Source organism: Mobula hypostoma, chromosome 21 (genome assembly GCF_963921235.1).
Source record: "Mobula hypostoma chromosome 21, sMobHyp1.1, whole genome shotgun sequence".
Taxonomy (NCBI): domain Eukaryota; kingdom Metazoa; phylum Chordata; class Chondrichthyes; order Myliobatiformes; family Myliobatidae; genus Mobula; species Mobula hypostoma.
Genome location: NC_086117.1, coordinates 24,571,935 through 24,587,695, shown reverse-complemented (window position 1 = coordinate 24,587,695; position 15,761 = coordinate 24,571,935). Strand labels below are relative to the sequence as shown.

Genomic DNA, 15,761 nt, shown 5'->3' with positions numbered 1-15,761 from the left:
AAACATGAAGAAGGCACACCCGCTGCTCTTCTTCGTTACGAGTTTGTGGAGATTTCTTATGTCACCCAAGACTCTTGCCAATTTCTCTCGGTGTAAGGTGGAGAATATTCTGACTGGTTGCTTCACCGGGATCGTAGGAGACCACCAAGTGTTGTTGACTCAGTCAGGTCAATCACTGACACAGCCCTCCCCACCAGTGAGGACATCTTCAAGAAACAGTGCCTCAAGAATCAGCATCCATCACTAAAGACCCACAATGTCTGAGATATGCGTTCTTCTCATCACTATATCTGGAAGGAGGTACCGGAGCCTGAAGACCCACACCCGACAATTTAGGAGCCGCTTCTTCCCCCCGCCCCCATCAGATTTGGAATGGTCCATGAATAATACCTCATTATTCCTTTTTTGCACTATTTATGTATTTTGTAATTTATAGTAATTTTTATGACTTTGCACTGTGCTGGTGCCACAAAGCAACAAATTTCACATCTTATCAATCAGTGATAATAAACTTGATTCTGAATCTTAATATTGTAATTATCAGATGGTATTAAATTGCTATCATCTTTTGTTGAGTTCATGCATTAGCTCATCAAAAAAGTTCACGGAGGGAATTTCTAAGTATGGAAGCCTAGACATGCAGGTGTGGACACCAGCTGTAAGACAACAAAAATCTAATAATGCAAAAGAGGCCTGGAATGCAGTAGTACAGAGTTCCGCTGTGGCTTACACTGGGGTGTTTTATCAGGGACTGGTGAATAAACAAGGACTGGGCTCACAGGAAGGGGAGTCTGTACATGAATGACTGCTTTCAACTGGATACCGCAAATAGAATTTCTAATGATGCAGCCTGATCTCGATGTAATGTGATGGGCAAACCTGGGGAATTCAAACTGCTTTAAGATTTTAAGTGGTTTATAAAAAAAACTTAACATAAAATAAAAATGGTGTGCTCTAAACAATATGAAGCAAAGATTGATTCTCAATGTCAATAAAAAAGGTACTTCTGTTGAATGCACAGGAATTTAAAGTTTGATTGTTATTGAAGTGGCAAGTTAAAAAGATAATAACACACAAGTGTACACACACGAGGATTCTTAACGCACTTAATGATTATGTGGGGCTGCTACCCCCTGCAGGTGCCGGTATGTTCATATTCCTGCTCCTTTTGATTTCTCCGATTTGTGTCCTTACAAGTCATAGAAATGAAAAGAAATCTGGTTTTTGCATTAGCATTGTCTACATGTGAAAGCTGGATTTTACAGAAGAGACAAAGGAAAAGAATACACAGGTTTGAAGTGTGGTGATGAAGAACATCACTGAAGATCTCACTGATATAGATCAAACCAACCATCCAGTCCTCAGCCAATAAATTTAACTTCCTTTGGGGGCCAAGCAAATGACAAAAGAGAGAAGGTAATCATGTTTGATAAAGTAATAGGAGAAAGGTAACAGACAAGATGCAAGTATAGAATCAAAGTCACTACAGTTATGTCTCTATAACTGGTTTCATATTCTCATAGTAGTAGCTAAAGAGAGCTAATCCATGAAGTCAAAAGAAGTTAATACCAACCTAATGCCATCTGGTAATTGCAATAGGTAATATGACTCCAGATCACTACCTTCTCAAGCATTATGTATACTGTATAGGTTTTGTATAAAGCAAACAGCGATGTGTTAAGAAAAATGGGAGGTCTAGTGGAGGTCTTTTAATATAAGGAGGCTCACAGGTAAATTTCTGAACTTAGAACATGGATCAGCTCTTAAAATTATAATACTATTACAATCACAGAAATGTATTTGACAGAAGGGCAGGTTAAAGTTGCAGGGTATATAAGTTTCAGATGTGGGAGAGGGTGGAAGAGTTACACTGGTGATCAGAGAGAAAATGCCAGCACTTGGAGTAGATAGACAAATACTATGCTGGAAGAACTCAGTGGGTCAGGCAAAACACAATGATTAAGTTTGCAGATGACAAAAATGGTGGTGTTGTGGAAAGGGAGGAAGGATGCCCATAGCATCATATAGATCAGATGTAAATTTGGGGGTAAGTGTTGGTAAGTGGAAGTTTCTCCTGACAAGTATGAGGTGATATATTTTGGGGTCAAATTGTGGCAGGGCACACAAATTAAAAGGTCAAGTCAGTTAGTGTGTGGTCTGTCTATGGAATTGGATCTCCCCGGAGAACCCCAGGGCAATGGTTAGGTAATACTGACGTTTAATAAGTAAATTAGATTTCTTTCCTTCTATAAACAGCATTCTAAGATGTAGCATATTAACAAGTTGAGAGATATAACATGTTTAATATGGGTGGTGGGGTTGAGATATGTTTCTACCAAAGGAGATGTAAGGCACTCCTTCCCTCCAGTAGCCTACAGGTCACCCTTGGGCAAGATGTAGCACCTGCTTAGCCCCCCCCCCCCAGTCAGGGCCACGTGAAGTCATGGGAGTAGGTAGTGGATGGTGATATGTGCATATCACAAGTTCTGGTTATGTGACCACTGATACAATCTCTGAAGAGTTGATAATGGCTGGGGTCACCTGTCTTGCGACATTGCCCATGTGATGACAAACCAAGTTATCAGAAGATTGATGCTGATGAGAGAGATAAGGGAGACAAATGGAGAAACGTTCAAAATGTTAATGAGAGAGGAGAGAGAGATAACGGAAAGAGACACCAGTCCGAGTATTGACAGACCGATTACTTTGAACCTGAACAGTTTGAAGTTTGATGGACAGGCGATACCCCAGCAGGGGGATAAAAAGAACAGGTTCGCTAAGGTAAGACAGACACACCACGAGATAACAAGACCCTGGAAAAGCGGTGTGCCCCCACAAGTTGGTGATAGTTGGAGGTTTGGTCGCGGGCACCGACCATAGACGCACAGGGTGAAAAGGTACGATCGGTGGGAACCTGGTGTGTGTGTCCGCCCTTGCCTGGGTACTGGGTTCACCGTGGAAGAATGGTCGTATCCAGAACGGAGGGGTCACAGTCAGTGACCACAGAAAACATAAAAGGGTTCGCCCGAAAGCTAACTGCGAAGAACATCAAGGTCTGTCTGAATCAGATTTGCATATCATCCTCTCTCTCTCTCTCCAACGGCACAACAGTGATTACTGCGAACTGTACTAAGCTGAACTGAACTCTGTGTCACTTGAGACTGATCATTTTACCCCTAGACTGTGATAGAGCTTGATTGATTCCTATTATCCTAGTTCTGTGTACATATGTGTTTTATCATTGCTAACCTGTTGAATTTATATGCTTACAATTAGAGTACTGTGTTACTTATTTCTTTAATAAAACTTTCTTAGTTCCAGTAATCCAGACTCCAACTAAGTGGTCCATTTCTGCTGGTTTGGCAACCCAGTTACGGGGTACGTAACACCCAGAAGGCAGCAATGGCAGACCATTTCTGTGGAAACATTTGCCAAGAACAATCATGGTCATGGAAAGATCGTGATTGCCTATGCCGGATGACACAGCACATAAAGAATGAATGTAAAGAAGACGTTTTCACTTATGAAGAATGCCAAATTTAAGGCAACAAAGATTAATTTATCAGTGATAAATCTATTTGGAGATTTAGGATTGGGAGTACCTATCACAAGTAGTTAAAGTGAACAGCATAAAGCCATTTAGGATTAAGTTGTAAAAGTAAATGAAGGAGAAAGGAATGGAAGAATATTTTTTGTAGTTCAACGTAAAAGAAGGCTCATATGGAGAATTAATAGACCAAATGGCCTGTTTCATTGCTGCGAGTTCAGTATTACATTTCAAGCTGCTGATTAATAGATCTCATTGCTCTGAATTGAGACTCAACCATTAATAAAGCAATGGCACTAAGAGCAATCCATTCCAAATGAAATCCAGGCCAACCAAGCAGGACAAATTAGAGAACAACAATCTAAAATGTAAAAAATAAAATCAAATTGTCTGGGCTTGGTGAATCAGTTGCTGACATTCAGCGGACAGATTTGGTTCACTAAGGACCATCAAGCCTGAAATAGTTTGAAATATGAGGCTTAGAAATTTTAATAGTGATGATATAATTTTAGTTTGTGAGCATATAATCAGATTGTGATTGAGGAAATAAAATGGAAGAGTGGAGAATTAGATAAAACGTGAAGATGAAATTGGAGTGAGTGAGATAGAGAATGAAATAGTATTTGGGAGACAGAATGAAATAATATGGGGAACATAATTGAATAGGAACTAAACTATAGAATTGAGGAACTAAAATGGAATAGATTATCAGCATGATTGAAAGTATGTAGAACTAGAATAAAATAAAATGTTGCATTTTGGGATGTCCAATGCCAGTGGAAATCATAAAGTAAATGTCAGGATCTTTCAGAATACAAGTCAGCAGCTCTTTCAAAGTGGAAACACAAGTGGAGATGGTGTACGGCATCAGTTGGAGCATTGAATTGGGAAGCTGTTTTAAACATTGGTGAGACCATTTTTGGAGTATTGTGTGCAGTTCTGGTCATTGCATTATAGGAAGGCTTTCGAGAGGATGCAGAAGTTCACCAGGATGTTGCCTGGTTGAGAGTGTACTGGCTAGAAGGAGTGGTTGAACAAACATGGACTGGTTTCTTTGTAGGGTCAAAGTCTGAAGGGAGACCTGAGAGAAGTTTATAAAAATATGAGAAGTGTGATGGTTCAATGGTTCCATTTAATATCAGATAATGTATACAATATCTTTTTTTCCCAGGATGGAAGTGTGAGATACCAGACGGGATAGCTTTACAGTGGGAGTAAGAAAGTTTAAAGAAGATGTGCTAAGCAGGATTTTACACAGAGTGGTGGTCTACCAGGGATTGGTGGAAACAGGTAAGATAGTGACATTTGAGAGGAATTTAGACAAGCAAATGAGCATGCAGGGGATAAAGGGATATGTATCATATGCAGGCAGATGGGATTAATTTAATGTAGCATCATGGTCAACACAGACATCTTGAGCCAAAGTACCTGCTCCTATGCTGTACTGTTGTATCTTCTAGATTCTAAAGTTGAGTTAGATTGTATGACTTGGTGGAATGGATTAGGAGAATGAACATTTCGGAAATATGATAGAACGGATTGAATGATATGAGGGAATGAAATTGGATGTGGGACATGGGATGGAGTTCCACAAAAAAAAGAGATTTCTATCATTTTTCAGTTGCAGATTGGCTACTTACTGTCCAGCCTCCACCAGCCACTGTCATGTCACATGAGACCTGAAATCCTGCTGGATAATGGGTAGGAAAAACTGAATATATTCCATCCTCCTTATGCCCCTTCAAGAAAATATCATAACAGTCTTTGGGGCGAGGGTCTGCAAGGGATTTCCAAAGAAAAAAAGAGAGGGTTTAGATAACCTGCAATTTTTTATCACAGAAATGAAAAGTCATGCAGCATAGAAGCAGTCCCTTCTCACCACATTCCCATTATCAAGTACATATTAATCCCACTTACAACACTTGAATTATAACTTTCTATCTCTGGCAGTTCAAGTGTCTGGCTAGATACTTCTTTAATATTGTGGGAGTACCTGCCTCCACCACCCATTAAAGCTGTGTGTTCTAATTCTATCATCAGTTAGTTCCTCCTAAGCTCTTACTCCTTACCCCAAACCTATATATTTAGAAATAGAGAAATGTATCCCAAAACATCACAAATTTGAATACCCCTGTCAGGCCTCCCCCACCCTAGCCTCTTTATCTCAAGGAAAACAAACCCAGCCAGTCTAGTCTCCTCATATCCAATATATTGCTTCACAGATAACATCCTGCCGAATCTCCTCTGCATTCCTCCGGCGATCAGAAATGTGCAAGGCACTCCATTTATGTCCTGAATTGTGCATTGTAAACCTCTACCATAACCTCCTGGGTCTTAAATTCTATAGTCCAGCTAGTGAAGGAAAGTGTCCCTTATGCTTTCTTCACACTTCCTCTGTCTGTACTGCCACCTGCAGTGATCCTTGGACTCATATATCAAGGTCCCTCAATACTCCATATTACCCTACCAATTTTACAATGACAATGATTATTAACAAATGAAGAGCTGAAAGAAAGAACTTTCACTTGTGAAGAATCTTTCACAGCCTCAAGATACACAGAAGATGTTACTGTGTTGATGTGAAAAAATGGCAGGCATTTTGATCATTCTGATGATTACTGAATAATAAAAATGAGAAAGTCCGCATATGCTGGAAATCCAAAGCAACACACACAAAATGTTGGAGGAACTCAACAGGTCAGGCAGCATCTATGGAAATGAATAAACAGCTGACATTTCGGGCCGAGGTGCTTTTTCAGCACTGGAAAGTAAGGGGGAAGACGCCAGAATAAAAAAAAAGTGGGGGAGGGAAAGAGAATAGCTAGAAGGTGATAGGTGAATCCAGGTGGGTAGGAAAGATAAAGGGCTGGAGAGGAAGAAATCTGATAGGAGAGGAGAATGGACCATAAGAGGAAGGGACCCTGGGGGAGGTGATAGGCAGGTGAGAAGAGGTAAGGGGCCAGAGTAGGAATAGAAGAAGAGGGAAGAGGGGAGTGAAAAATATTTTTACCAGAAGGAGACATCAATATTCATGGCATCAGGTTGGAGGCTACCCAGATGGAATACAAAGTGTTGCTCCTCCACCCTGAAGGTGGCCTTATCTTGACACAAGAGGAGGCCATAGACCAACATATGGGAATGTGAATCGGAATTAAAGTGTTTGACCACCAGGGAGTTCTGCTTTTGGCAGCTGGAACAGAGGTACAGAGATTACTGAATAATCTGATTCATTAATGCTTACAAAACATTATAAAACAGCAATAGCATAGAAACTGCTGTTTCAGGCATTTATAGACTTCCTATCACCCCTTTTCATCTAATCCCTTTAATAAAAAGCTATATTTTCTCCCTTGTGCTTATTTAGCTGAATCTGTCGTACTTGCCTAAGCCAATCCTTGTGATACCTGGTTTCACATTCACACCACTCTCTGGAGAAAGAAGTTCCTTGTGAATTCCCTGCAGCATTACTTAATATCTTGTGGACCCTAGTCAGGTACTGTTTGCAACTGAAACATTCTCCTTACATCTAACCTGTTAAACATGAAAATTCCCAACAGTCTCTTCTCCAGGGAAAAAAGGACCCATTTACCTCTTTCATTAAGTGAATTCTTTGAGTTCTGATAACATTCTAGTAGTTATTTTTATCCATCTGTAGTGTCCCTATATGACTTTTATAACATGTATACCGGAACTGTTATATAATACTCCAAGAATAACCTCATCAAGTTTCCATATAATTTCTCTGCTTTTCAATTCTGTTTCTTGAGAAATAAATTTTAATGTGTTGTTTGTTTCTTTCGATGGCCATGTCAGCATCCTTTTAGTGATATTTATCCTATAAACACACTGTGCCTCAACCCACATCCACATTAATTTCTGAGCAAGACATGGCTTCCATGTCTTGACTTCACCCAAACTTATATTGAAGCTCATTTCTCAATTACACATTGACTGTTCTGCACACTTATCTTCATGCATTTGTTGCAGCTCTCCTCAGTACTCACCACACCTCTAATTTTCTGCCATTGGAAATTGTTGACATTTCTGAATACAAGTTATATTTGTAAAAGGCGGCATATCCCTGTGAAAGAACATTTTCATCATGGGAATTACTACTTTTAAGTTCCATACTGTTTTTCAATTTTGTATCCAGCTTGATATCCATTCTGCGACTTATTCCCTAACTCTACATGTCTGAACTAATTCAAGTTGACATACAGTAAAAATGTTGTCTCAGAGCATATAATGTTCTGTGAGTGTCTGCCTGGATAGTGTATTTGGATCTCTGAATGGGATTCATCCACTACTTACTGACACAGAGGCAATCTCTCCCACCCCACCTTCTCCCTCCCACTGTACCTGAAGTATGTTGAAGAACTTTGAGTGAAATGAAAATAATTAAGATTATGAACTGCCTTGTTACAAATGAAGACAGATGGCTCCAGACTTTGGCTTTAAATACAGATTCTGAGACACTTTTTGCTTAAAATATATTTCTGCAATTATCACCTTTAAAAGGGAATACTCTTGCTCCTCACAAATCACCCACACCGCACTGCATGAATATGATGTTTCTGAAATGTAAGTGCGGGGCTTTCAATGGCAATTTAAAATCCAGAGAAGAACAAACCAGATTATTCCTAATCAATTCTAATCCTTTCTTTTATGTCAGACTTAACTGTCTTACCTTGTACATATGATTGCACAGAAAGTGGTCACTTAGCTCTTCATGTCCGTGCTGGCTCCCATTCTCCCTCTCTTTCCTTCTCCTTACCGACAAAACTTATTCCCTCTCACACATGCTCACCATCCATCCCTCAGGTTGCAGGAGTAGTACAGTACCTCATATTCCGTCTGGATAGCCTCCAACCTTATGGCATGAACATCCGGTAACTTCTCCCTCCTCTCCCTGTTTTCTTTTTCATTCTAATTCTACCTCCCCCACCTCTTACCCATTCTCTTCTCCTCAGCTGCCCATCATCTCCCTCTGGTGACCTTCCTCCTTCCCGTTTTCCACGGTTCACTGTCCTCTGCCATCAGATTCCTTCTTCTTCAGCCCTTCACCTTTTCCACCTATCACCTGCCAGCTTCTCATTTCATTCATCCTCCCCCATCCACCCCTACCTTCCCCGTTACCTGGTTTCACCTACCACCCGCCAGCTTGTACTCCTTCTGTTCCCCCCCCCCCACCTTCTTATTCTGGCTTCATCCCCGTTCCTTTCCAGTCCTGATGAAGGGTCTTCACCCAGAACATCGACCATTTAATTTACTATGAAAATGGACATGGGAAATCCAGTGGATGTAGTGTACCTGAACTTTCAGAAAGCCTTTGATAAGGTCCCACATAGGAGGATAGTGGGCAAAATTAGAGCAACTGGTATTGGGGGTAGGGTACTGACATGGATAGAAAATTGGTTGGCAGACAGGAAACAAAGAGTAGGGATTAATGGGTCCTTTTCAGAATGGCAGGCGGTGACTAGTGGGGTACCGTAAGGCTCGGTGCTGGGACCGCAACTATTTACAATATACATTAATGATTTAGATGAAGGGATTAAAAGTAACATTAGCAAATTTGCAGATGACACAAAGCTGGGTGGCAGTGTGAAATGTGAGGAGGATGTTATGAGAATGCAGGGTGACTTGGACAGGTTGGGTGAATGGGTAGATGCATGGCAGATGCAGTTTAATGTGGATAAATGTGAGGTTATTCACTTTGGTGACAAGAACAGGAAGGCAGATTACTATCTGAATGGTGTCAAGTTTGGAAAAGGGGAAGTACAACGAGATCTAGGTGTCCTTGTTCATCAGTCACTGAAAGTAAGCATGCAGGTATAGCAGGCAGTGAAGAAAGCTAATGGCATGTTGGCATTCATAATAAGAGGAGCTGAGTATAGGAGCACAGAGGTCCTTCCACAGTTGTACAGGGCCCTGGTGAGATCACACCTGGAGTATTGTGTACAGTTTTGGTCTCCAAATTTGAGGAAGGACATTCTAGCTATTGAGGGAGTGCAGTGTGGCTTCACGAGGTTAATTCCTGGGATGGCGGGACTGTCATATGTTGAAAGATTGGAGCGACTGGGCTTGTATGCACTGGAATTTAGAAGGATGAGAGGGGATCTGATTGAAACATATAAGATTATTAAGGGATTGGACATGCTAGAGGCAGGAAACATGTTCCCGATATTGAGGGAGTCCAGAACCAGAGGCCACAGTTTAAGAATAAGGGGTAGACCATTTAGAACGGAGTTGAGGAAAACTTTTTCACACAGAGGGTTGTGGTTCTGTGGAATGCTCTGCCTCAGAAGGCAGTGGAGGCCAATTCTCTGGATTCTTTCAAGAAAGAGTTAGATAGAGCTCTTAAGGATAGTGGAGTCAAGGGATATGGGGAGAAGACAGGAAAAGGGTACTGATTGTGGATGATCAGCCATGATCATAGTGAATGGCGGTGCTGGCTCAAAGGGCTGAATGGCCTATTCCTGCACCTATTGTCTATTATCTATTTATTCCAGTTCATAGATGCTGCCTGACCTGCTGAGTTACTCCAGCATTTTGTGTGTGTTGCTCCCATTTTCCTTTGGTTCTTTCCTCTTGACCATGCTTTTAGATAACCTGAAATTACCTTTCTAAATCTTTGTCTTCTTTTAAAAGCTTCTAAATATCTACCATTTTGACCAAATATGTAGAATACCTGCCTTTATAACAACTTACATGGCACAGTATCATCTTTGTTTTATTTTTACTATATTCATTGTGATCTATACATTCAAATGTTGCTTTTGCTTATCTAAGGTTGATGGACAAGAGATATAAAAAAATTCAATGGATTTGTCATATATGATTTCTCTTTTATGTCCATATTGCCTCTATCTGAGCTTCTTAATATTCTCCAGGAATCTGGTTCCACTTCCGAACTAATAATTTACAGAATTTCCCCTATTTTTGATGCCTTTCTCCCTCTTGTTAAATTGTGGTGATACATTTTATATTTTCCAATCTGTGCAACGAGGTTCCACATGTTAACCAGAGCTCATGGTACAGTGTATATTGGATGTTATATGGTGGTAAGGACTGAGGATTGGTTAATAGAGAGAAATCAGAGGGTAAGAATAAACAGGTTATTTTTGGGTTGGAAGGCTGTAGTTTGTGAGGTTATCCACTTTGGTGGCAAGAACAGGAAGGCAGATTACTATCTGAATGGTGTTAGGTTTGGAAGAGGGGAAGTACAACGAGATCTAGGTGTCCTTGTTCATCAGTCACTGAAAGTAAGCATGCAGGTACAGCAGGCAGTGAAGAAAGCTAATGGCATGTTAGCGTTCATAACAAGGGGAGCTGAGTATAGGAGCAAAGAGGTAGTATCAACTAGTATCAACAGTATCAACCAGTAGGTTGCCACATGAGTCAGTTCTGGACCAAGAGCTCACGATATATATATATATATATATATATATATAGTAAATGATTTGAAGTAGAGTATCAAGTCTAACATTCCCAAATTTGCTGATGATGTAAAATTAGTTGATGGTGTGGACTGTAAGGATGGAGAGAGTCTTTATGGGATAGGCTAAGTGAATTGGCAAGGGCATAGCAGGTGGAAAATAATGTGGAAAATTATAATGTTAACCACTTCGGTAGAAAAGGTAGAAAGACAGGGGTGAGGAAGTAAAAGGTTCAGAATGACAGGTGAACTTGTATGTGAATCATTGTTATAGACAGGTTGCTGGAAAGATGTGTTTGTCATACAAGCTGAGATTAAGCAAACTGAGCCTGCACTCTCTCGAGTTTAGAAGAATGAGAAATGAATTCACTGAAGCATATGAAATTGTTAAGTGGCTTGGTAGGATACGAGTCGAATTGATGTTTCCTCTTCAGAAGTCACAGTCTCAAAGCAAGGGTTTTGTTATTTAGGAAAAAGGAATAGTAATTTATTTATTCAAAAGGTGACGAATCTTTGAAATTCACTACCCAAATGAAGTGTGGAAGCTACTCCTCAGGATAAAGATAAAAATTTTTTGGATATTAAGGGAATCAAAGAATGTGAAGACTATCTAGGAAAATACTGCTGATGTAAAAGACTAGCTATAATTTTATTGAATACTGAAACAGGTATAAGGGAGCTGAGTGACCTGCTCATTCATCTGAAGCAGGTTAATGCTTACTGTGCCATTACTGGGGAAGAGATGTACTATTGAACAGATATCCAACAGTGTTTCTCCTTTAGCGCATTTGAAAGATCCCATGGCATTATTTTAAAAACAAGCTTCATCACTCAATTTCTTTAAAATAACTATTTGATTATCAGCACGTTGTTGCTTATGATTTCTTGATGGGAATAATTTGGATGTCACAGATTTTAATCAGACAACAATGACTGCAGCTCTTTTGAAGTAAAATGCTTTGCAATATCTCAAGATTATGAATGGGTCAATGGAAAGACAGTTAATGTGTTGATTTATTAATTCCTTTTCTCTCTTTCTGTCAGATTTGGAGAAGCACGGGTCGGAAGAGTTGCACAAAAGTAGGATGGAATGATTAACAGATAAGGCAGAATGAGCAGGGTACCAGCAGAAATAAAGGTGAGGGCATTAATCATACTTACCATTTGGGCAATGCTTGGGGCGATGTTTGGTTGGTCCTTTCACTAGATTTGCCTTCACATGGGGTTTTAAGGCTCCTTGTTCTCTCTGGAGAGAATCCAATGCATCACTCATCGACCCTACGACTTTAACCAAGTTAACCTGACTGTCTGAGAGCAGCTATGGGGAAGAGAAATAGTACAATAAAGTAATTTAGGTGTTGACAACACTTGGCTGTATTCCTAAAGGAGTCTTGGAATATCCTGCCACTAAAGGCACTCCTCATTCTCTGACATGCCCTATTTTCTAACACCAGTCATAGAACTCAGCAGACCTTTTATTACTCCTCATCATCCCACATCTCTATTTTTATTATAATTAATAGCTTTTGCTGCACTTATAACTACTGGAGACCCCAGGATATCAGGATATCTGTAATTCTACAGAAAACTTCTCTCATGCCGACAGCATCCTCTGTTGCTGCAATATTGATGAAAGCAATGGTGTTCTTTTTGGTTATTGCATGGTGTTGAATTGCACTGTACCTCCTCAGAAGATGAATAAGTCCACTATTGCTGTCCTGAGGAGGACAATTAATGGAAATTTGAACTGAGCAACCACAGAAACAAATGCTTACAAGAACAAGTTGGGCACTGGTTTCTTGCTTTGTGTCACTTGTGAGTTCCCCAAATCTTTCCACCATCTGAAGTCAAGAATATGATGCCAAAATGTCTACTCACTCATGAAGCTCAAAGGCATTCAAGACAAAGTGGTCCTCTTGTCTATTCCCTAAATATTCACTTCCTTCATGTTCAACGTATCCTGTTTGTGCAGTGTGTCCCATCTATAAGTTTGTAGGCAACGTAAAGAATTGCCAAAGTTTTTCTTTTCAACAATATCTTCCATACCTAAATCTCTACCACCCAGGGGAACAAGGTTAACATCAGATGGGATGCCATTTCTTCCACATGTCCCTCTAAGTCACACCATGTTAACGTGAAATTCTAATGGAAACCATAATTAGATGAAAATCCTGGATATCAAAACCTAACTGCTCTGAATGAGTACCTACAGAAAAAGACTGCTGTAGTGCACCATCACACACACACACACACACACACATATATATATCTTCTTCGGTTGTCCATCGAAATCTGATGACGACGTCCACTCCTTTAATGATGAGATCTGTGATGACTATACAGTCCTATTCTGGACCCACAAGCTCTATAGCAGGTGGGACATGTATACATGTATGTGTGGCAGTGGTGGTAGTTGGTGGCAACCATGGCTGCATTTCTCCTGGCTCTCTTCTGCTGCCTTCTGGTTGTTCTTTCCATCTCCAGAATACGAACCCCATCCCTATACAGCTGTTGCCAAGTGGTACCACACATATATAGATATATATATGTTATATGTATACACACACACACACACACACAAATATACATGTGTAAAAACACATACACACACACCTTGACCGCCTAAATTTGTGCTCAAGTCTCTGCAGTATGCCTTCTGAATCAAAAGTAAGAGGGCTAAACCACTGAGACACCATTGCCTTCAACAGGAAAGAAAGATGAACTGACTACAAAATGGGCAACTAATTCTCTGCCAATAGAACTATTTATCAAGTGTGATCCTGTGACTATGAGTAATGTCCAGCAATGAAGCTCTATCATTTCCAATTATTTGATCATATTAACCTGATTCTGATTTGAATTTGACCCCTTGTTACTGCAGTGAAAATATGGCACTATGTAAATGCAGAACCCACAGTGGAAAATAATAGAAATGATTGGAGAATGATGTGAGTTTGAAAGTAGTTGTTCAGGCTTCATCTGACTTCTACCTCTCCCCTAGTCACTTTTCCTGCATCCCTACATTTTTTTTTTTCACTTCAAATATTTGTTCAATTCCGTTTTGAAATGCCTTGTTAAGTCTAGCTTTACCACCCTTTCAGGGAGAGCTTTCTAGATCATAACAGCAGGCTGCAAGAATGTATTCTCTGCCGTTTCCCTCTGGTTATTTTTCCTCCAGCTGTTTTGGCAGTTTTCTCATTTATTCTATCAAATAGTTCTGATTTTAAATCACTCTTCAAATGTACCTGCTGAAAGGATCACAGTTCCAGATTTTTCAATCTCTTTATGGTTAAGTGATATAAATGATTAAGGGATGTTCTATGCTGTTAATGTTGCAGAGAACAGCTATGCCAATGGACATAGAAAGTGGGTAGCAATGTCATTGTGTTAAGCCTGACCTGACAGGCTTTAGGGTGAACTGTGAAATGAGCTTCTGAGTCTATGAATGGTGTTGATTTCATTGACTTACCTCAATTAACCTGCCTTGTTCTGACTGGTGTGAGTTCAGTTCTTGTCTCAAGCTGCCTTGGCCCTGTTTCAAGGCCTCATATTCCTGCCTCAGCTGGGATGAGAGCCTGGATACTTGGTCAGCCACTGTGACCAGCATCGCCATGTCCTGCCCCTCACTTGCCCCCATCTCCTCTCCACGACTGGACACAGCAGTGAGAACAGATGACTGGAGGCTTTCCAAATGGTCGAGGTCACTCTTGTAATCCGGGCAGTTAGGGTCGACAAAGATGTTGATCCTTGACCTGTCAGCCTGGTCAATGGTAACCAGAGCTTGCGTCTTGTCCTGGTTGGTGCTGATGAGAGGTGGTGTGCCCGCGGCCTGGTGGTAATGGTTGAGGAAGAGGAGAGTTCCTGTTACTGCCACCGCCAGTAACACAGCCAGGAAGAGCAGGACCATACAAAGCATGTAGCCACAGCTCAGCTTCTGCAAAAAGGAGAGGTTTCAGTACATTACAATTCAGTTCCATGACCTCTGAAGTTCGCATTAAAAAATCCTGTTCTTCTATTATTTTCAATGGACTGCCCAACCTCAACAACTTCACATGAAGAGATTTATCCACTTCCAATACCTTTGGTTTGGAATACCTTCTGATGCTGCCCCTGAATAGTCTAGCTCTAACTTTATGTTTAAATTCACTTGTTGTGAACTTTTCCATCAGGATTTATGACTTCAGTCCATCTACACCATCGTTAATCATCTCAAGCTCCTTATAGTATGCTGTACTTGAGGAAATGCAAATGTTGCCCATGCAAATAGCCCTCTTAATTTAACTTGGTATATCCTAAATTATTGCAAGCTGCTATACTAACACAAATATTCACTTTTTTCATCCATGCTCTCAGGAACTTATTGATAGAGCTCTAGCACTGACAACTAGTGTGACTGTTCACACCAAGTTAGTCCCTTCCCCATATATCATCTGTAACATGACACGCACTTTGTGCACAGCAAGTTCCCATATGTGATAATGACCAGTTCATCTGTTTCACTAGTTTTAGGTGAGACATAAATTATTGTGAGTACAGCAGGAATGACTGTTTGCAATCATGCCTATTGACCAAAATAACCACTCGAAAGAGCAGACTGGACATAGAATTATCATTTCATCTGAAAGCAATGTAATGTATCAGTACTGCCAAGTGAGTGTAAACCTGGATTATGTGCCAAAATACGTTGAGTGGGACTCGTAACTGCTTTTTTGGCTCAATAAACCACTAATTAATCTAGAAAAGATGGTTTGGGTTCAGAAGCACTAATGGCATGAGGAG

General features: G+C 40.4%; 1 protein-coding gene across 1 annotated transcript in view; it reads right to left on the bottom strand.

The window, feature by feature from the left end:
* Positions 1–15,761, bottom strand: part of LOC134360086 (fibrinogen C domain-containing protein 1-like) — a 33,651-nt gene that overhangs the window by 9,854 nt on the left and 8,036 nt on the right. Inside the window, exons 2-4 of the mRNA XM_063074167.1 lie at positions 14,452–14,916; positions 12,144–12,300; positions 5,188–5,324 (exon numbers count right to left, since the gene is read on the bottom strand). Of these exons, the coding sequence (XP_062930237.1) occupies positions 5,188–5,324; positions 12,144–12,300; positions 14,452–14,916 (759 nt within the window). The remainder of the gene's footprint in view (positions 1–5,187; positions 5,325–12,143; positions 12,301–14,451; positions 14,917–15,761) is intronic.